At 44.4% G+C, this 20444-nt stretch overlaps 2 protein-coding genes across 4 annotated transcripts in view; both read left to right on the top strand.

Annotated features, from left to right (window-relative positions):
- KALRN (kalirin RhoGEF kinase) overlaps nucleotides 1-12767 on the top strand; it is a 526142-nt gene extending 513375 nt beyond the window's left edge. For all 3 annotated transcript variants that reach the window (XM_074873623.1, XM_074873625.1, XM_074873624.1), the window contains 5 exons: nucleotides 1104-1268; nucleotides 2178-2256; nucleotides 3454-3654; nucleotides 4573-4711; nucleotides 6998-12767. In XM_074873623.1, the coding sequence (XP_074729724.1) occupies nucleotides 1104-1268; nucleotides 2178-2256; nucleotides 3454-3654; nucleotides 4573-4711; nucleotides 6998-7543 (1130 nt within the window). In that variant the 3' untranslated portion in view covers nucleotides 7544-12767. The remainder of the gene's footprint in view (nucleotides 1-1103; nucleotides 1269-2177; nucleotides 2257-3453; nucleotides 3655-4572; nucleotides 4712-6997) is intronic.
- Nucleotides 12768-13261: 494 nt separating this feature from the next.
- On the top strand, nucleotides 13262-19206 carry UMPS (uridine monophosphate synthetase). The gene is made up of 6 exons (XM_074873627.1): nucleotides 13262-13428; nucleotides 13807-13960; nucleotides 15552-16220; nucleotides 16914-17089; nucleotides 17612-17726; nucleotides 18499-19206. The coding sequence occupies exons 1-6, from the start codon at nucleotides 13282-13284 to the stop codon at nucleotides 18678-18680; spliced, it is 1443 nt and encodes a 480-aa protein (XP_074729728.1). The 5' UTR covers nucleotides 13262-13281; the 3' UTR covers nucleotides 18681-19206.
- The last annotated feature ends 1238 nt before the right edge of the window (nucleotides 19207-20444 follow it).

Genomic DNA, 20444 nt, shown 5'->3' on the forward strand with positions numbered 1-20444 from the left:
AATCACTCCATCGTATTAATACCGTCTCTTAGCAAATACTCTGCCTTGACCCTCACTGTGCCATTAGTGCGACTGGCATTTTCGTGAAAGAATAAAAGCTCTTCTATTAACAACAGCCACCAAAACAAACAGCAAAAAAGCAGCAGTGGTTTCCATTTTCAGTATTCCTCTTACTCCAGAGGAATCACTGACTCTTCCCTGTAAAACCAACCTTGACCTTGTGAGACCTGGCAATCAGAATTTGCCCACAGCGCGCACAAAATATATGGGTCATGGTAAATATAGGTAAAAAGCCCTGAACTTACTAAAATAAGAAAATTTTATATATTGTTGAAAGAAATCATAGGCTGTGACAGAGCTCAGTATCCCAGGGGTCCTTTTCTGTTCTGTGACCCTGTGCAGATGAATAAAGTATTGCTCCTTTGGATGCCACAGATTAGGCAGTGCTTGGGTTTGTTTCTATTAGGAGCAGAAACACATGACAGAGTCACACATTTCTTTGCTGCAATCCTGCTCGTCTGCAAAAAGCCCACACTAAGCCGCAGAAAGCTGGTTCTCCTCCTGCAGCTCTGGGTTTCACTGTAGCCACGTTGTCTTCTGAAAAAGATGTCATCTGCAAAAGCACTTGGCTTGCGCTGACTCCCTGTCTCAGCTTTATCTGGGACTCCCTTGTCCATATTTTTTTTGCAGTATTTCTGCTACCGTTTCTCTCATAGCAGAGCTGTCATCAAATCAGCCCTCCATTCGTGTCTTATCATGCTGCCCTGAGACATTGCTTGTAGCACACAGTCACAGCCAGACTGCTGGAGAGATCAACTTGTCCCTGGGCTGTGTTTTTTCCATCACTATCGGTCAAGTGAGGGGCATTTCCTTTTTCCTTCGTTTAGCCAGACTGGAAGGTGGCTGAAACACAAAATAGCTTCCTGTGGTCCGGTTCTTGTTTAACAGAAATACATCAGTCTGCTGTAACTTGCATTTTAAAAACGCTGAGGATTTTAACCTCCCAGAGAACTGCATGAGTTGGGCAGAGAAAGCCTCTGCTCTAAATTCATGTATTGAGGCTGATTCCTTCAGCTCTCCTTCTCTCCCTCTGTAAAATGCAGGCTCACAGGTCTGGCAGCAGTCGGTAGCCTCAACTTTGGACACATACCTCGTCATTGAGGACCTGGCCCCAGGCTGCCAGTATCAGTTTCGAGTGAGCGCCAGCAATCCCTGGGGGATCAGCTTGCCCAGCGACCCATCCGAATTTGTGAGGCTCCCGGAGTACGGTGAGTGGGCGCGATGAGGAGCGGCTGATGCACGCAGGTGTCCGCCTGTGCAGTCTGTATGGTGTGCTTTGACAGGTCCTGATAAAAACATTGATCCTGGACCTGGTAGGAATACAAGAAATAGCCTGGGAGATGCTCTGAGCCAGCTCCTGCCAATAGAAAGGCTTTTCATGTCTGCTCCTCCAGCAGGGCTCACAGCCTCCCTCTGTCACGGAAGCTATTGCAGCTTCCTAGCAGGTCCCTGCTTTCTATCCCAAGACCATTATCCTTATCTCTGGGCAACAGGCTCTGTGTCCTGGTTGGTGCACCCCCCGCCTCTCCAGCAGTGCCAGCAGCACCAGGGGCTTCTGCTGGGCAGCCCAGCTGGGGCCTGCAAGTCAGCTTGCAAAACGTACCTCCCCAAGCAGTGCAGCCTGCGTGCATAGGCAGGCTCTGATGGAGGTGAGCCCCCAGCACACGGTGCTGCAGGAATTTGGGGTACGGCTCACTCACGGCGGTGCTGAGAACAGAGCCCACAGTTCCCCATGTTTTAGCAGCTCCAGTGTGTAACTAGGCCTGTGACTGGCTTGGATAGCCTGTGCTGGATGAAATGAGAGCTCACACAGCAGAGCTCGACCTCCCAGTTACACACAGACATGCACTTAGACTGTCTGTATAGCCCTTTTCAACCCAAAATTGCAAGAACAGATTTGAATCCACCTTATCCATACCTTCCTCTGGGGAGCTCTGGCTTTTAGTAGTCCAGCCCATTGGAGCTGTGCCTGAGCAGTGTGAAACGGGACTCCTAGTGGTAATGTTTGCTGGTTTTAAGTAATACAGTCTATCATAATTTTATAATATGCCGTTTATAGTCCACAGGAAACTGTCTTTAACTTTATGCCTTCTTGAATGTGCTTTGTTCTCTCAAAGACTCTGCTGCTGATGGTGCCACTATTTCATGGAAGGAAAACTTTGACCTCGCTTATGCAGAGCTGCATGAGATTGGGAGGTAATACTAACCCTGCTTATCACTGCGATAAAACACTGAAACAATGGCTTGAAGCTTTTTCCTTGGAGGAGAGTCTAGGTTGTTTTTTTTGTAGTTAGCTTAAAAACTGCTGCTCCTTTCAAAGAGCACTGCACATTAAATACTGTTTAAAATGCAGACTGGTTAAGATACTCACTAAATTTTGTTTCTCAAGATCAGTTATGATTTGAGGGTTGCAGCTTGCCAAACTTGTGAACAATTAGGCAGCCAAATCTCTAACAGCCACTGGTAGCTCTCGCTGGTATCTCCTCTGTCATCTCTGATTTGATGTGAGCTTTTGAAGTCATGACAATTTGCTGGTTCTGGGTAAGCTTAACCTCAAAGACTGAGTTTGCCAAAGTACTTAGGCATGTGACTGACTTAAATCACATCCCAAAGCGCTTTGCTAATTGGGACAGTCAGTTGAACAGGAGCCTAAATAGGAGTTACATATGTTGTCAGCCCTTGGTGCCCTGCGCAGACAACAGATAAGGAGCATGCAAACAATTCAGGTTAATGCAGTTCTTCAGCTCAGAGATCAGAGACGGGTAGTTCTGGGGCTGAAAGGACAGGAGTCTCTCTGGTTCTGTAGAAAGAAGAGTGATGTATTAATAAGAGGCCAAGTTCAGCACACGGTTTCACTGAGTAGTTTAACTTTCGGGATTGGTACTAGGCACTAGTCTGTATGAGTTTCCTAAATGCTTTCCTGCCAGCTTTTTTCTTAATTTCTTACTGTGTGCCTGAAACAGTAAGACAAAATGATTGGTTAGTGATTATTTAACAAGGCTTTTCTTTTAGTTGAGTGAGACAGTTTGGGCTCTTTATTAAATCAACTGGAGAAGGGAGACCCACAGCTAAAAAAAGAGATAGGACCTGTAAAAGTGGCAGCAAATTGAACCCAGGGGAGATTGTTAGAGGACATCAGTATGACTGCACAAAGCAAAGTGACACCGCTTGCTCTCAGTGTTTGCTAATCCCCAAAGAATCTCTATACTCAGGGTAAGAGACAGAGGCTCTTTGTTTGAAAAGGTTATGAACAACTTGTTAAATCCGATTTCTTGTGAAATATTAATGCGCTGAATCAAATAACACTTCGAAAATCAGTCTGTTATTGCACTGAAAACTAGGTGTGATTTATTCATGAGGCCCCTTCATTATTCTGGGGTTTTTTTATTTCAGGGGTCGATTCTCCATAGTAAAGAAATGTGTTCACAAAGCCACCCGGAAAGACGTTGCTGTAAAATTCATTAGTAAAAAAATGAAAAAGAAAGAGCAGGCAGCACATGAAGCAGCTTTGTTACAGCACTTACAGCATCCTCAGTACATCACTATCCATGATACCTACGAGTCTCCTACTTCTTACATCTTAGTTTTGGAACTGTAAGTACGTGGAGCTTGAATTCAAGTGTCTGGGTAAAAATCACAGCCCTATTAAAGCCAAGGATAAAATTCAGCCTGAATTCAGCAGGGCAAAGATTTTGTCATCTGTTTTTTATCGATTGTGATGTCAAATGAAATAGCCATTTTCTGCAGAGCTTCCACTGCCTTTTCTTTACAGTAAATAAGAGACAAATAGAACTGCTTTCTACTCCAGTGAAGCTCAGGTAATTGTATCAGCAGTTAGTTTGTCCCATTGAGTAGCATCAGATTTATTTGGGCAGTTTTGTCCACTTCTTATATTCAAGTAAATGTGTTTCAGCTAGATTGAAGCCTATGTTGTTCTAATACTTCTTGGTGAAAAGAGCTGTGTAGCAACTATGCTTGCCCCTATAAGGAGAAATAGCAACCAAAATCCAAAATGCTTCTTTGTTACAGAATATCCAACAAAGTATATTTGGGCTATTTGCTTGTTTATTTATACAGATAAATAAAACTAGGTGGAAAACTTTTATTGGGTTAGTTTTCCCACAGAACATATTACCAGCTGAAAACGTCAGTGATTTTTTTTCTGCATTATGCAACCAGCTCTATAAATAAATAGATGAATCCAAATAATTAAGAGGATCTGTTTTCAAAGGAATTGCCTCCGTCTATTGAATCCATCCTTAAGCAAATGAGTTTACTTTGAGACTGTTGCTAAATTTTTCAAGGACCGGAGATAACAATTGAGGATTAATCATTCTACCACTTCCATGGCCTGCAGTATCTTGAGATACCATTAAATACTCATCAGATCTTGCATTTTGGTTTCCTCCATTTTTAGGTCACAAAGTTTCCATTGCAATTTTGTTTTCAAATATTAACTGTTCCTAGAGATATCATGTGATCTTTCATGTGCAGGGTTTGATTTGTTTGTAGGATGGATGATGGTCGTCTCTTAGATTATCTAATGAACCATGATGAACTTATGGAGGAAAAAGTCGCTTTCTATATAAGAGACACAATGGAAGCCCTGCAGTATCTTCACAATTGCAGAGTGGCTCACTTAGACATAAAGGTAAGAAGAAAAGAGAGTAATGCTATTATTCAGTGCCCTGGTACAGAGTTCCCAGCTGCACAGACAGGGAGGAGGTGCAGTCTGTACCCCAAAGAGGTGATGGCTAAATGGACAAGCACTATCTTTCAGACCTGTTGACCATAGAAGGGACTTACTGACCTTCAGCGCAAGGTCCTTTTCTTCCTTCAGACAAGAGATGCACCTATTTCCTTGATTCAGTGGTTTGTTCTCAAGGTCTTTCTGGATTTATTGAAGGAAAAGGAGGATGTCTGAGGCAAGAGTGAGACATCACTAGCACCTGACTGAAGGGGAATTATAAGATAAATCCACGGGGTATGATTTGGGCTCACACCTGTACCAATTTAGCTCCCAAGCTTCCCAAGCAGAGCTGGCTTGTGCCCAGGCAGCTCAGAGCAGGCCAGAAGGAGCACGTGTCTTCCTCACATCCACAGCAGTGCCCTGGAGAGCCCAAAGCACAGGGAGGGGAGGGTGCAGGAGAGCAGGAGGTGGGGAGAGCTGGCAGGGCCAAAGGAAAGCAGCACGCTGCGTTGTGCTACAGAGCCTGAGAGGGGAACTGGGTGGGAAATACACCCAGAGAGAGGTTCTGAGAAAGAACAAGCTGCATTGTGGAGAAGAAATTCAGGCATTCTTTAATGTCACGCCCAGTTAGATTAGTGCAGCTCGTACCTCCTTTTGTTAGCACACACGGTAGGAGGCACAGTACTGTCCTGGATTCAGCATTGTACTGCTGCTGTCCTCACCAACATCCCAGTTATCTTGGATGACAAAGAATTAGCAATTGAAGTTATGATCAAGTGTTTTGAGTTTTGTGACCTGCAACGTTGATTCTGGCTGTCAGGGATATCAGATAATCTATATTTTTTTTGCAGGCTTAAATGCCAATTAAAAATGGAGAATGAGAGATGAATTTAACTTTCTTGTGTAGTGGACAATTCAGCTCCAAGGATGTCTCTTCTCAACTCTCCAACCCCTAGGCATGTCAGATAAAGTGATGCTTTCATTCTTCTTCTGTCTACTACCGCTATAAAAAAAAAATTCCTTTTGTACAGTACCTTATGTGGGCATTAGTCCCAAAATGCTAAATCATCCTGGTTTCTTTCAGTAAGATTGTCTGTATTTTCTGCCGTATTTATAGGACCTGTCAAAAAGTAGGTGTCACTTGGAGGTAAGAAACTGCTCTGAATTCTGTATTTGATCATAAGATACTTCTGAGAAACAAGGTGGGAAGCCAATTTTTTGTGACCTATTTACAGTTCTCCTGAATGAGGGATGCTAAATAAAGCACCTTCTGTTGCTAAGTGGGAAGCAGGAGATGCACTGGTAGTGACAGCAGACCTAGCCATGGACTGTCTTGTCCCAGGATCCTGATCAAGAACGTTTTGATTTTGTCGATTCAGACTGCACAAAAGAAGAGCAAGCACAGAGATTTGAACAGCAGTGTAGTGAACTTTGCTTTATATATATAGCCATGAGGCAGCAGTAAAATATGCATGAGGATGAGGGGCTATAGGACAGAAAAGTGAGTCTAGAGAGGGTGCAAAAAGTAAATTCAGAAATCATCTCAGAGTCAACAAAGGAAGGAAAATCCATGTTAAGTCCCCAGAGTGGAGTATATAGGCAATGCTCAGCATCTTCCACTGAGAGAGAGAGATCTTAAATACTGAAAGAGTTGGTAAAACAGAGGGAAAATCAATTGGGATGAAATATAATTGCACTCTGGCTTGGAAGGCATGACTATGTGCTGGTGTTTATAAGGGAACATCCACACCAACTGACAGCAACAGTAATGGCATGCACCAGAGTCCCTGCCAGGATATGTGGTAGAGGGAACAAAGTTGAACATTTACTTCATGAAAAATATATCTGCTACAAGATATGCACGTTTAGGTAGCAAGTTATCATGTAAACAAATGGAATCTAAATAAACTGATCAGAGGTGCACAAGTCTTATCAAAATTTTAAAATCTATCAGTGCTCTTAATCTGTAGAGATTAGTTTGGAAAAATAAACTGAGTATTCAGGACAAAGTGCAAAATCCCAGTGTGTTGCCCTAGTGCAAAAGAGGATGTTGTCATTGCAACTTCAACATTGATCTGAATTTACAGCAGTGTAAACAGCAGCTGAGATGGTTCCTTGTCATTCACTCTCCTGATCTGTACCTCGCACATCTGATTAAATGCGAGTTTTGATTGGCTATTAAACCTAAATGAAATCTACACACTTTATTTGCAAAAATGTAAGTTTTTGTTATTATCTTTTCAACAGCCAGAAAATCTGCTCATTGATTTAAGAATCCCGGTACCTCGTGTCAAGATCATTGATCTGGAAGATGCAGTTCAGATCACAGGTCATTACCACATCCACCACCTCCTCGGAAACCCAGAGTTCGCAGCTCCTGAAGTTATCCAAGGCCTTCCTGTCTCCCTGAGCACAGATATCTGGAGCATTGGGGTCCTCACCTACATTATGTTAAGTGGTGTCTCTCCATTCCTGGATGAAAGCAAAGAGGAGACTTGTATCAATGTGTGCAGAGTAGATTTCAGCTTCCCACCCGAGTACTTCTCCGATGTGAGTCATGCCGCCAGGGATTTCATCAATGTTATCCTCCAGGAAGACTTCAGGAGAAGGCCGACAGCAGCCACTTGTTTACAGCATCCGTGGCTGCAGCCGCACAACGGCAGCTATTCCAAGATCCCACTGGATACCTCCCGCTTGGCTTCCTTCATTGAGCGCCGCAGGCACCAGTACGACGTGCACCCCGTCCCCAGTGTCAAGAGTTTCCTGATGGGCAGGCTGAACCCCAGCACGTAATGCCTCTACCCCCGGGGTCCTACACTGCTGGTCCTGAGGCAAGGCGCAGGGAGTGAACAGGCACAAAGCAGATCTGTCTGTACATAGTCCCGTATTCGGCGTTTGCATTTCATGTGGCTTCCCTAATTGCAGGGTACAAATCTTTGTGGAGGTGGCAGTACCTGCCCAGTTCCTTGGGACCAAAGTGAATGGGGTAATGGCAGCGGTACCCGCTCCTTCCCCTTGGCGGGCTCCTCTTGGGACACGTGGTATTGTCGCATCCACCGCCAGAAAAGGACTTCGGGAAGCAAACACCAACTGGAAACAAGAGCCAAAATTGAAGTTGCCTTAATCTTTGTGAGGCAGCCTTATAAGAAATCCTCTTGATCTTGCTGAACTGATTTCAAAATGTACGAGAGATTAGGAGTAGGATAGTGGGGGGGAGTGAGACTAGGCTGACCTTAGCATGTACCGCAGAACTGGACTGAAGTCAGATTTTGCTGAAATCATTGCAAGCCTGCTTCAGGTTAACAGACGGATTTTGCACGCCCTGCATGCCCGGGTCTGCCATGATTTCAGTGGGGACTTTGCCTGCATAGGACATGCAAGATCAGGCCCTAGTCACTGCTGGATCAGCTTCTGCGGTGGCATGGCTTAGATACACTCTCGTTGCATGGTAGTGCTCAGATCAAAATCCCCTGTTAATCCTTGGGCTTTCTGCTGTGTCAAGGCAACATGCAGTACCTTTCGGAGCTACGATTAAGGCAATGAATTAATTGGAGCATGCAGCTGGTTTTGACTAAGCACAATGGGACTATGATGGGTTTTTTAAAAGCATTTTATACACACTGTACAGAAATCTTTTGCAAAACCTGTGCATTGAGAAAAGGCTGTGTCAAATTTTTGCAGTATCTGTAAACTAGATGATGATAATGAAGACAATTTTTTCTATCACAGGTTTTCAGTATACATATATTGTATCATATATATAAATATATATATATATAAAGGATCCTGTTCCACTTCTAGCTTCAGAATTGCTTGGCCCAAAGTCCATCTAAGCCTTTCAGAGTGCAGTAGGAGTGGTGAGTCCATCCTTGTGCTTACAGCTTGAAAATCGTTTTCAGTGTTTAAAGTATGTCATTTGTTTCATTTCCAAACTTGTAAATATCTCTCAGCTGCCGTTAGCACCTCATCACCAAAGCATTCATGAGGATATTTTTATGTCCAAAGTCTAATTTGTAATAAAATAAAAAATATTCACAATTAAAACATTTCTCTCTTGCAAGCCAAGTTGCAACATCATCATATTGATGTTACAGTGACGGAGCCAGCCTTAAGTATAACCAATGCAGGGAGTCTGCAGGGACAAATCAGCAGTTCGTAGGCTGGCCAAATCTTCCTCTCCAGCAGTGGGACTGGGAGGGGAAACACCTCCCCACCTGGGGCTTCCCCATCCTGCTGCCGCACCATAACACTCTACAGCCTTGTAGGGTGATGATCAAAGAGATTTTCTTTTTCCCCTGGCATGCAAGGACTTTGTCTCGGTGCTGAGTGCCGTTGCTGTGCCTGCAATGGGAAATGTCAGTTGTTACCAAAGGTTTTCCTAAGGAAAAGGGCTTGATCTGACCATGTGTGCTCAGTATAGACTCTCTTATAAGGGCAAGAGTCAAATTTAATTTACCATCCAAGTAACTGCACTGTGAGCCTGCAGTATATCTGCAGGAGCAAAAGCTGTCTCTGCCAGCAACGGGTGGAGATACTCTGCAAGTACTGTTAAATTCTCTGCTAGCCCTTTTTTTGATCCACCTCCAAGCTCAGTTTCACGTCAGGTAGGAGACCTGGCCCTTCTGTTTTGTGCTTGCTCCATTAGTACGCTGCAGTGGTCAGTATTTTGCTAGTGGAGAAGAAAGGAGGCATAGCAAAAAAACCAACGTTCAGCACCACATGCTTGTGATACAAGAACAGACCTTGAGGTCGAGGAGCAACAGTCAGAAGGGTGAGCCTGGGTGCCTGAGCAGAGTCAGAAGCAGTGTAGGAGGCTGTGTGGCTGATGAAGAAAGATCTAATAGAGGGGGAAGTTGTGGGAAGGCTTGAAAGAGACAGTGTTCACAGAAGACTAAACCTTCTGGATCAGCTAGAACCTGTCTCGGTTCCCCTCTATAGTGCAGCAGCTAATTTTCTAAGCAATCCAGTAGCACCTCTTAGACAAAGGCCAGACTCATCCTGAGCAAGAGTGCGAAGTATGTGATTTCTTAGCAACTGAAACTTCTTTCAGACAGCAGTCATCAAGGGGTGTCTTTAATTAGCACCAGCCTCAGGTACTTTCTCACTACAGGACTGTTTGTACTTCTTCCTATTTGTCAAAGCTGGCTCTTTGTGCTGTGATTGTGCTGCCGTTTAAAAAAATGTTTATGGAAGTGTGGTTTATAAAACCTGCTGTTTTTATTAGGCCTGTGGGTACAGTTTAAGCCACAGTCTTTCTGCTTGGCATTAATACAAACAATTCTCGTGTCTCACATGAAATCTGGAATTATTTTTTTTTTCCTACCTCCTGCATTCACATCTCAAACTGTGACAGCAGACACTTTGGATGCACAGGGGAAAAAAGCTGGGTTGTTTAAGGGAATATTTAAGCCTCCATTTGCTATCAAATAACAGACAAAAAACCCCAAAAGGCTGAAAGAGGATACATGTTTAGGTATTGGTGCTCAGATTCAAAGAGATTCCTCATCAAGGGAGATCTGGGGGTGCTGAACTCTGAAGATTTTGAATGTTATGGGGTTGCTTTCCTTTATGGTTCTGCTTTTTCCATATTCACGTTGGAGAACTCCTCTTCCTGGGTGCTGCTCTTCTTACAGCACCTTTAGGAAAACTGGACCCTGTTAGTACTTGCAGATACTTCCAGATATGTTTGTGATTATCAACCACTCTTGCATTTTATCTCAAAGATTTCTTTTGCCTGAATAATATCAAGTTGATATGAAATGCTGCTGTATGATAAATACAGAGGAAGTATTCTGACCTTGCTCTCTCGAGGTCTTTTTCAGCCAACCTGTGGCCTCTCTGCAGATCCAACAGGTCCTGTAACTCTGTTGTAAAGAGATTACAGAAATTCAGCAAGTAGGCCTGGAGTGAGCCCACTGAGTGAGAAGCACCACAGCCAACCCCCTCTGCAGCATTCTGCAACTACTAGATATTTTGTGCATGAAATATTGTCTGTAACAAACATGGGGAAACACAGTTTCTCATACAGCTCCATTAGGCCTTTACAAAGCTCCAGAGAGAGCAGCTGACTCCGAGGGGAAGATTTCCACCTGCAGTTTTACCACTCAGGGTATTCCCAAGATGGCCGAGTGAAGGTGTGATGGCAGCTGTACCCTCTAGCATCTGCGGCAGCTTCAGACCAGCTAGAATGACCAACAGTAGTAGTAGCAATGGAGCAGCACAAGCTTGGTGCAGACTGGCACTACACAGACAGCCACCGCCTCCAGACGTCCTCACGGTGCTCTTACCCTGCACTGACATCAAAGTACACTTGCTCACAGTGTCCCCCAGCGCTGGGCTGGGTGACGGGCCTGCAGGAAGGCAGCAGCAAGGGTGGCAGTGAAACAGAGCTCAGAGGGCACACTGACATGTGGCACTTGTTATTTAAGATGGCCACATTTAATGGATGTGCCTGGCAATGAGAAACTAACTCTCTGCTTGGAGCAGCCAGGCCAGGCCGTTTCACTCTTAGCCACTGGATGGGAAATCTGATTGCTTGTGTAACGTTGTCAGCTCCCCTCAGGTGTCCGAAGCACTCGCTGCCCTGTGGGTGATCCCCACATCTCCACCAAGCTGCCAAGCCGCCTGCGTATGGTACTACAGGGATGACACACATCCAGGCCAGGGATTTAGACTTTAATATTTTAAAGCAATCCAGGCTTTAAAATTAATAAAATTTCTCTCTTCCTACTGGTACCCACAAGTCTTGTTTAGTCTTACTGCCTTTTTAAATTAATTTTTTTCAGGAACATTTATCTTTAAAAGCATTTTACTTTTAAACTTAGTTAACGCTGAGACAAAGTCTGTGCCCTCAACTGACCTACCTGTACAGGTTCTGTGGCTTCAGTGGAGTTCATCTGCATTTCTGACACTGCTATTAGGCCTTTGTTACAAATACCATGAATAAAGGCTAAATGCAGAACCGCACATTATGACCTGACTATATATAACCATGTTTTAATGCCCTTGCAATGAGGGGACTGCAACAAGTGACCTGGGTTAATATAAACTTCAGAGGCAGATGTAAAGGCTAGTCTGTATATACAAAGGTCTAACAGCTAATTAACGTGCACAGGGGCTAACCACCTGGTTTTGTTTCTGTTCCTTTCACTGCAGCGGTAGATTATCCGCTAACACGGGGCTTGGATTTATTTTCCAGCTCATTCTTTCATGTCCCATCAGAAAATGGTGCTTTCCAAAGGAAACAAAATAAAATCCCATTTTACTAGGCTGACTGCACACTGCCATCAAGTGATGAATTCTCATTCTGGGATCTGTGTAGTGGTGTTACCATAGCGTCAGGATGCTGAATATTCGCTGTAACTGTAGTCTTTATTATGAAGCTAGTGAAAAACCAACATCTTCTCTACTCAAGCCATATTTCACCTCCATGTCCAACTTCTGATGCTGGTGCTTTTACTTCTCTTTCTACCAAACTGTTCGGCGTTGCTCTGCCACTGAGGTCAATTTGCTGATAACTTTTGGAAGGCAAATGCAATATAAAGTGCAAAAAAAAAATCGAATCTCAGACTTATTCACTAAGAGCAAACAGTTGGAATATATTGATGCTTTTCAATCTTTGCAACAATCAACTGAAGGAGGAAAAAAGAAACAGTATTGCTAACAGTTCAGCATTTTCAAGGTGCAAAGTAATTCCACAGCCTTAATTATTTCAGTGTATTGCTGGTCTGCCTTAAATGTATCTTCAGTTTTATTGCGAATTTCATTTTGTATGCACACAATGTTGTTTTGTAAAGGTAAGTTTGTAAATATTTCCTTTGTAAGTCTAATCACTCATGTGTACTGTTGTGAGGTGATTACTTGCTGTCCCATGTTGTTATTACTATACTGCAGTATATATGATCATCTACAGATGTAGCTTCAAAATGTACATCTTCTGTCCTTGCATTCCTATAAATAGAGTATACGAATGATTCAGTTTCTGGGCTTTTTTGATTAAATACAGTTGTTCAGAGAAGACCGGGTCAGTCTTATTTCACACGTATGGCGATCTTTCTGAAGCCTTGAGGAGTCAGAGCTTGCTGATCACTTTTCGGAGGGATGTTGACAAGAAACCACAGCAAGAGACTGTCACCCCAGCCAACTCGTGGCCTTGCACACCCGGAATCCAGGCAGCCTTTTGGGACACCCCGGGAGCCGAAGCAGAAGGTCTGGGGTTACACCAAACCCTGCCCGCAGCAGCGATTTCTGCTTCCCCCTGGACAGGGCGCGTGCTGCCCGCAGGGCCGGGCAGCCCCTGACCGCCCCTCCCGCCGCCGGGGTGCCCGGCCGTGTGGGGACGGACCGTGAAGGGACGGGCCGCGGGGCGCGGGCTGGCGGGGGGCGGGTCCCGCCGGGGCCGGGGTCTCCCCGGCACCGCCCCCACAGGGGCTGCGCCCCGCCCTGCCCGCCTCCCGCGCATGCGCGCCCCGCGCCCCGCCCCCTCTGCGCGTCATCTCCCGGCGCCGGGGCGGTGCTGGGTGCGCGGGGGGATGGCGGTGGCGGGGCGCGTGGCGGCGGCGGCGCTGTGCCAGGCGGGCGCTCTGCGCTTCGGTGACTTCGTGCTGAAGAGCGGCCGGGCCTCCCCCGTCTACATCGACCTGCGCGGCCTCGTCTCCCACCCGCTCCTCCTCCGCCAGGTGCGGGGCCGAGCGGCGGCCGCTGTGGGGGGCGAGGGGCCGGGGCGGGTCTTGCCAGGCCGCGCTTGTCCGTGCCGGCACCCCGGAGGGCCCGGGTATCTCTTTGCCTCTTGAGGGGAAAAGGGTCTCTTTTGGCTAAAGGAGGGGAGGAGGCCTGGAGCGCTGCCGGGGCCTCTCCGGAGAGCTCTTCCTGGGGCTGGGGTCGTGCTCTGCCGGGCAGGAGCCCGCGGGCTGTCTGCTCGCTGTAGGGCAGGGGCTGTCACATCGTGCAAAAGAGAGAGACTTTCATGCATTTGCATCGCGTCTCTTGGTAACACATTTGTTCGGTCACGTTCACACCAGTCTGACTCTTAAAAAATGTTCGGTTTTCCTTTTCAGGTTGCAGATCTTCTCTTTCAAGCAGCCAAAGGTGCTGGTCTCGAGTATGACTGTGTGTGCGGTGTTCCTTACACGGCACTGCCGTTGGCCACAATTATCTGCTCAGAAAATCAAATTCCAATGCTTATACGAAGGAAAGAAGCCAAAGACTATGGTAAAACCTTCAAATCAAGAACTTGTGTCTACTTCTTGACATGTTTCGAAATGACTTTATAGATTTGTGGTTCTTTTGTAATGCACAGCATCTTCATTCCAGTTTAAGGTTACCACTCCAATTCAAAGAGCAGCCCCTTTTCCCCCTAAAATGTACCTCCTGCAGCATCCCAACCTGATCACGCCCTCCCAGCTAGTTGCTGATCAGGCTGCAGCTTGAATGTAGCAGATTTGGACACTCTTGAAGAGGGTTTTAATTTTTGGTTTTATTTGTAGGGATTTTTTCATTTGTTTTTTTTCTTCAGCAGAGTCTCTTTTTTCCTTGGCACCATTGCCATGGTTCTGAGTTCTGGCCTCTTCCAAAAACCAAGATTTATAACTCAGTTTCTCTGATATGCAGAGACCAGTGCCACATTTCATCCCCAAACAGAACTTCTTGCGTATTGGCTCCAAGAGGAACCTTTCTAGTCTCGTCTTCATTTACCCCTCAAACCCATTTTTCTTTCATATCCAATAGCCCTGTAACCAGTGGGCAGGGTGAACAAGGTGAGAAGCAGTTCTCTACCCAATGAACCATTTATTTGATTTTGATGAAGGGGAAGAGAAGGCTGAAGCGCTAACCTAGCATAGCAACTGGATTTCTACATGTGATAAGAGCTGTACTCTTCCAACAGTATTACAGAACAGAAATAGAATAGAAAGTATGCTTGTCAAAACTAAATGTTATCCCTATGTTAGTCAGTGTGCTAGGCATGAAAACATTTGCTGTTCCTTCTTGTGAAGGACAAGAAGTCAATTGTGACAGCAATTAACTGCCTGGCACAAGGTTTCTGGTGTCACATGGGTTGCAAAGCTGTATGTACACTTGTTCTCTAGGCTGTCATGGTCTAAGCACCACACTTGCTGCATAATGTTCTGCTGCTCGCTGCTTCCCAGGAAAGCCAGGCATCCTTTGTTGTTGCCCCCCAGGAGGCCGTTCATGGACGTGTGCCTGTTGTTGGTTAGGGCAAAGGCATCTGGGGCTTTACTCCTCCTTGTTCTAACAGGCATATTACGCACAGAATAGTGCCTGTGCAAAATAAGAAATATGCTGAAGGGTACCGATAACTTAGCTGCTTTAATGACATTTTAAATAACTAGAGAGAATAGTTTTGTAACTGAGCATTCAATTCATGACAATGATAAACTTCTGTAGTCATCCAAAGATTTAAATTTTTGCGGGTAACAATATGTCAGTTTTTGTTAGTGGAATGTAACTTCTGGAAACATAAAGAAGTATTTTATTAACTTGGAGAAGTAACAGCCTTTATGAATTGAATTAGAAGTCAGTGACTAAGCTGCGGTAAGATCTGTGATAACTGGTATTGGGTAATAACTGAACAAATTACCTTTTCATACCGACAGTGAATGTGAAATTCCTATTCTCTTGAAGTCCAATTGCACTGGACTTCAGGATATGCTGCAGCATATGCTTGTATGTGGAACAAATGTGATCCTTACATTAGCATAGCAAGTTAAAGTTTTGATACTTTAAGGTTTTTCGGGTCTTAAACTTTCTTCATTTAGTGGAGTGTTTGCCTTTTATTTTTAAGGTACTAAGCGGCTGGTAGAAGGCACCATTAATCCAGGAGAAACGTGCTTGATCATTGAAGATGTGGTAACAAGTGGATCTAGTGTACTGGAAACTGCAGAAGTTCTTCAGAAAGAAGGATTAAAAGTCACGGATGCCATAGTGCTGTTGGACAGGGAGCAGGGCGGGAAGGCCAGGTTAGAGGAACGTGGAATTCGCCTGCACTCTGTGTGCACATTGTCCGGGGTGTTGGAAATTCTCCAGCAGCAGGGAGAAGTGGCTGTTGAAATGGTTGAAAAGGTGAAGAAGTTCATTCAGGGAAATGTGTTTGAGCCAGTGGCTCAGAACGGTCCTGCTCCTGTGAAGAGGCCATGTAAAGAGCTGAGCTTCAGCGCTCGTGCCGAGCTGCCGGGGGTACATCCTGTCGCAGCCAGGCTTCTCACGCTCATGGAAAAGAAGCAAACGAACTTGTGCCTTTCTGCTGATGTCACCAGCTCCAACGAGCTGCTGCAGTTAGCTGCCGTCCTGGGCCCCAGCATTTGTATCCTGAAGACACATATAGACATCCTGAATGATTTCACCCAAGAGGTAGTAAAAGAGTTGAGAACACTCGCAGATCGACACGAATTCTTGATTTTTGAAGACAGGAAGTTTGCAGACATTGGAAACACAGTGAAACATCAATATGAAGGTGATTATCATCAACTTCGATTTATTGTAACTTCGCTGCTGGTGTGTGTAACTGCAGTGCTGGCACAGGTTGCCAGGAGAGATGGTGGAATCTCCAGCCTTGGAGAAGACTCAAGGGGACAAGGCCCTGAGCAGCCTGATCTATCTTTGAAGTTAATGGTGCTGAGAGGGCATGACCTCCAGAGGTCCCTTCCAGCCTAAACCTTTTTATGAATCTGTGGTTGCGCTCAGTAAGTACTTCTGAGTAGTTGTTTGCCGTGAGAAAACGCAGTGTGGCTTCTTAAGGCAACCTGCTATTGTATACTTGTGTGCTCGCTACAGCTTTTGTTGGATATTGCATCTGCAACTGTAGAACAGTTTTTCTGATCCACGTGTCCCACGTGATCTGCGTACTGCAGTGAAAGATAGTGCCTGTGACAGTGAATTTCTAGGTTACTGTAAATATCTCAGTGAATATTAAAGGTGAGTTACTAGGAAGTGTTTGTGAAAAGTAAAACTGGGAGATTACACTTTGTGGTTAGGCAGCTATTCAGAACGGTCTGATGGGAATGAACTTGTAACTGTCAAGCTTCAGTAGTAAAACTGTCCTTTAAAATGTGAATGCTTTAGCATGCAGCTTGTTTCATTTAATGTGTTTCCTGTTTAACACATTTCTAATGACACTTTGCCTATGTCTTCCCATCTGTGTTCTCAGGTGGTGTGTTCAGAATCGCGTCCTGGTCAGACATCATTAATGCCCACGTGGTTCCCGGCTCTGGAGTTGTGAAAGGTCTGAAGGAAGTAGGTCTTCCTCTCCAGCGCGGCTGTCTTCTGATTGCCCAGATGAGTTCCCAGGGGTCACTTGCCACGGGTGAATACACAAAAGCTGCGGTAAGTAGGCAGTCTTGTTTTGGGTTAAAAGCTTGTAAAGTGTTGTGACAGGGAGGTTTTGTGTGCTTCTAATATTTGCACTTCCAAAAGTGTCTCCGCCTCTAACTACTACAGGTTTTTTTCTTGTGGAGACTCGGGAATCTGACAGCGTGGTGTTTAAAAGTTGCAGGCTAGTCGTGTGAGGTGGCCAGAGTTCACACTGTGAATTCTAGTAAACATTCCAAGTTTGCTATTAGCCCAGCCTCTTTTTTCCCTTAAGCAATAAATTTCTAAATAGTTTAAATTCATTATATTATTTATAACATAGAAAAAACCACAGTATTCATGTTCCTGGCTGTAAGTGCAGCAAGATCAGTGAGGAGTGAGTGAGCTCCGAGTGACTTTATATTGGTAAAACAAGAACAGGTGTTTCGTGCCCCTCTCTTGCACAGCTTAACGTGTCAAAGGAGGGATGAGAAATAGATTGCTAGTCAAGCTTAATTTTGGGTATATCATTTGTAATTGTTTACTGATCATCTTCAGGTACAAATGGCCGAAGACAACTCAGATTTCGTTTTTGGATTCATATCTGGATCAAGAGTTAGTAATAAACCAGAATTTCTTCACTTAACTCCAGGGGTGCAGCTGCAGACTGGAGGTAACTTTTTCTGAAATACTTATAGTCTGTTTGTAAATAAAGTAAGTGATCTAGCGTTCAGTGAAAAAGTGACTGCTAAGGCAGGTTTTGCTGCTGATTCTCTGGTGGGAGGAGTCTGTGTTTGCCATTATGGGCTGCCTTCTGTATTTCTGGGTACACTGATCCCTTTCCTGGGAGCTCTGAGAGGCAACCAGCAGGCTACACCGTGTGTGCTGAGGTCGTGAATACCATAAAGCAGTCCTTAAAACAGGTGGAATGTCATCAGATAGGTGTTAGGTTAGATGTCCAACTGCTCAGTAGGAGTTGAAAAAATTTTTAACAAATACAAAAGTCTAACTATGGCATTGTTGATACTGATACAGATACAGTATCAATGAATGGGAAGTCTTACAGCGACTAAACAGGTTATCACTGGACTGGGTAGGGAAGATGTGTTTCTCTGCAATACTTAACTCTTATGAAATCTGAAGTGAAATCACAAGCTTTTATGTGAATGGTTGGAGGTTTTGCCTGTTTAAGGAAGGCTAAGGCTTATATCAGTAATCTTGATCGGTGCCTCTTTGCGTAACTCTTCAATCTATTGTAATTGGTAAATCATGAAAAATCTGTGTAATAGGGGGTTTTTTAGTTGGAGACACAGTTTCTAGTTAGTTTGTGGATTGTTAGGGTGACCGTTGAAACAGCATACCTGGTCTCTGTTCCAGCACCTCTTTGAAGGTTTTTAGTAGATACAGTTTTGTATGAACTAAAAAAAACGGTGTCTCTATTTCAGGTGATAACCTCGGACAGAAGTACCTAAGCCCCAAGGAAGTTATTAGTGAAAAAGGTTCAGATATCATTATTGTGGGACGTGGCATCTTGTCAGCTTCAGACCGTCTTCAAGAAGCAGAGAAGTACAGGAAGGTGGCTTGGGAGAGCTATATAAGCAGACTTGGTATTCGTGCAGAAGATTGAAAGCAGATCACGTTCCTAGTCAATAAGCAAAGCTGATAGAGCTGCAATCATCGTGAGACTTCCAGTTAAATACACAGGCACTTCAGCCAGTAGAAAACTGCCCATGTGGAGAAAAATCCACTACTAATAAATTATTTTCAGTCGTGCGCACACACACAAAGTTGTATATGTCATGGCTGTATTTTTAATATTTGAATATATGAAACCAAACCTTCATGCCCAGATCTAGCCTTAATAGCTTTTCTCTGATGAAAAATGTTGCACGAAACACTCCAAGGGTATTTTGTTGGCCGTTGTTGCTTTTGTTTGTTCCCCCCCCCCCCCCCCCCCCCCGAAATTCCTTCTGGCTGTGGAAACTATTTTACTGTTCTTAATAAATGTTACCTGCAGACCTGACCTGCTGCCCCACTCCTGCAGGATTACTCGGCTCTATTTCCAAGGAGCAAGTATGGATCTTAATCCCACACTGTGAAATTGAGTAATGTGTTGTTCAATAAATAATTTTTTTGCTACTGTTTTCCTTTCATGGGATCTATAAGTTGTCCTTCTGTGGCAGTGTGAAATACTTTTTTCAGAACCCCATTATTATAAAAAGTCATTCCAGTGTGTTTGTGACTGCAGGAATTACTTATGATTCTATTTACAGGAGCTACGAAGAACTTGTCTGAGCAACTAGTTGTGTGCTTAACTATGGTGGAGCTGTTGATTCCTCTAACAAGAAACGAAAATGTGCTTTCTGTTTATTGACTTCTTGTGACAATAGCTGGAATACTTCCAGGAATTACTTTCCACTCTTCACAACGAATAAGGAGAAGTAGAAATATCTTGTGTGACTGGTTTTGATTAGAAATGATGGAATAACCTAAAATATGTCTAGTGTATGTGTGGTGGAAATTGACTTGAATTTTCATTGCTGTCAGGAAGGCAAAGATGAATGGTGATGCAGTTCTAGACTGTTGCTGTTCCCGTGCCGATGCAAAGCACATGGAGAAAGCTGGTCCCTTTGTTACTTAGCTGTAGACTAGGAACAACTATAGAGAGAAGAGTTTTTTGGCATTAGTACTGGACTCCACTGAGTCTTTCAAAATAGGAGATTGGAGTTATGCTGAACTTCAAAGGGAGAGTTTTTGTTGGTTGGATTAATCTGTGCAGAGTGTCTTAAGAGCAAGGGATGCAGGTTTGGATCTGAGGGCCTTGCCTTATGCTTCTTGTATCTGTGACATTGTGCTCTGTTGGCAGTCGGGCTTCAGAAGCATATAACTGAAAGAATTCCTTTGTCTGGGCGTGTTGGGGGTGATGACTTTACCCTTTCACACTCAGCATGCCCTGGAAGTGTGCTTCCCCTCTTCATGACAGGGCTGCTTTGTGGGGCTTATGAGTTGCTTACTGCGGAGAGAGTATTAGAACTTACTCTGTGTGTTTTGTTTTCCTTGGGGCTACAGTTTCCTTCAGTAGTCATCTTACGGATCATAATTTACATCCAGGGAAGATGGAGGCTCTCTTGGCCACTTGTCACAGCTGGAATTTGATGAGTGTGTTGTATCTTGCACAGCCACTCATCAACAGTCTGAGTGTTGTGATATTTCTCATCAAATTCTAAGAACTTACAGTCCTTCAAAGTGAAGGGAGGATTTGTGATTTGTTTACTGTCTCATTTCACTTTTATCTCATGGCCTTGAGGCCTGTAGCAGAAAGACTTTCTCACAAACTGTTTTGCAGAAAACTACTTTTTCCACCAGAGGGAGCTGAGACTCTATTTTTCAG

The sequence above is a fragment of the Strix uralensis genome, chromosome 6, assembly GCF_047716275.1.
Source record: "Strix uralensis isolate ZFMK-TIS-50842 chromosome 6, bStrUra1, whole genome shotgun sequence".
In the NCBI taxonomy this organism is placed as follows: domain Eukaryota; kingdom Metazoa; phylum Chordata; class Aves; order Strigiformes; family Strigidae; genus Strix; species Strix uralensis.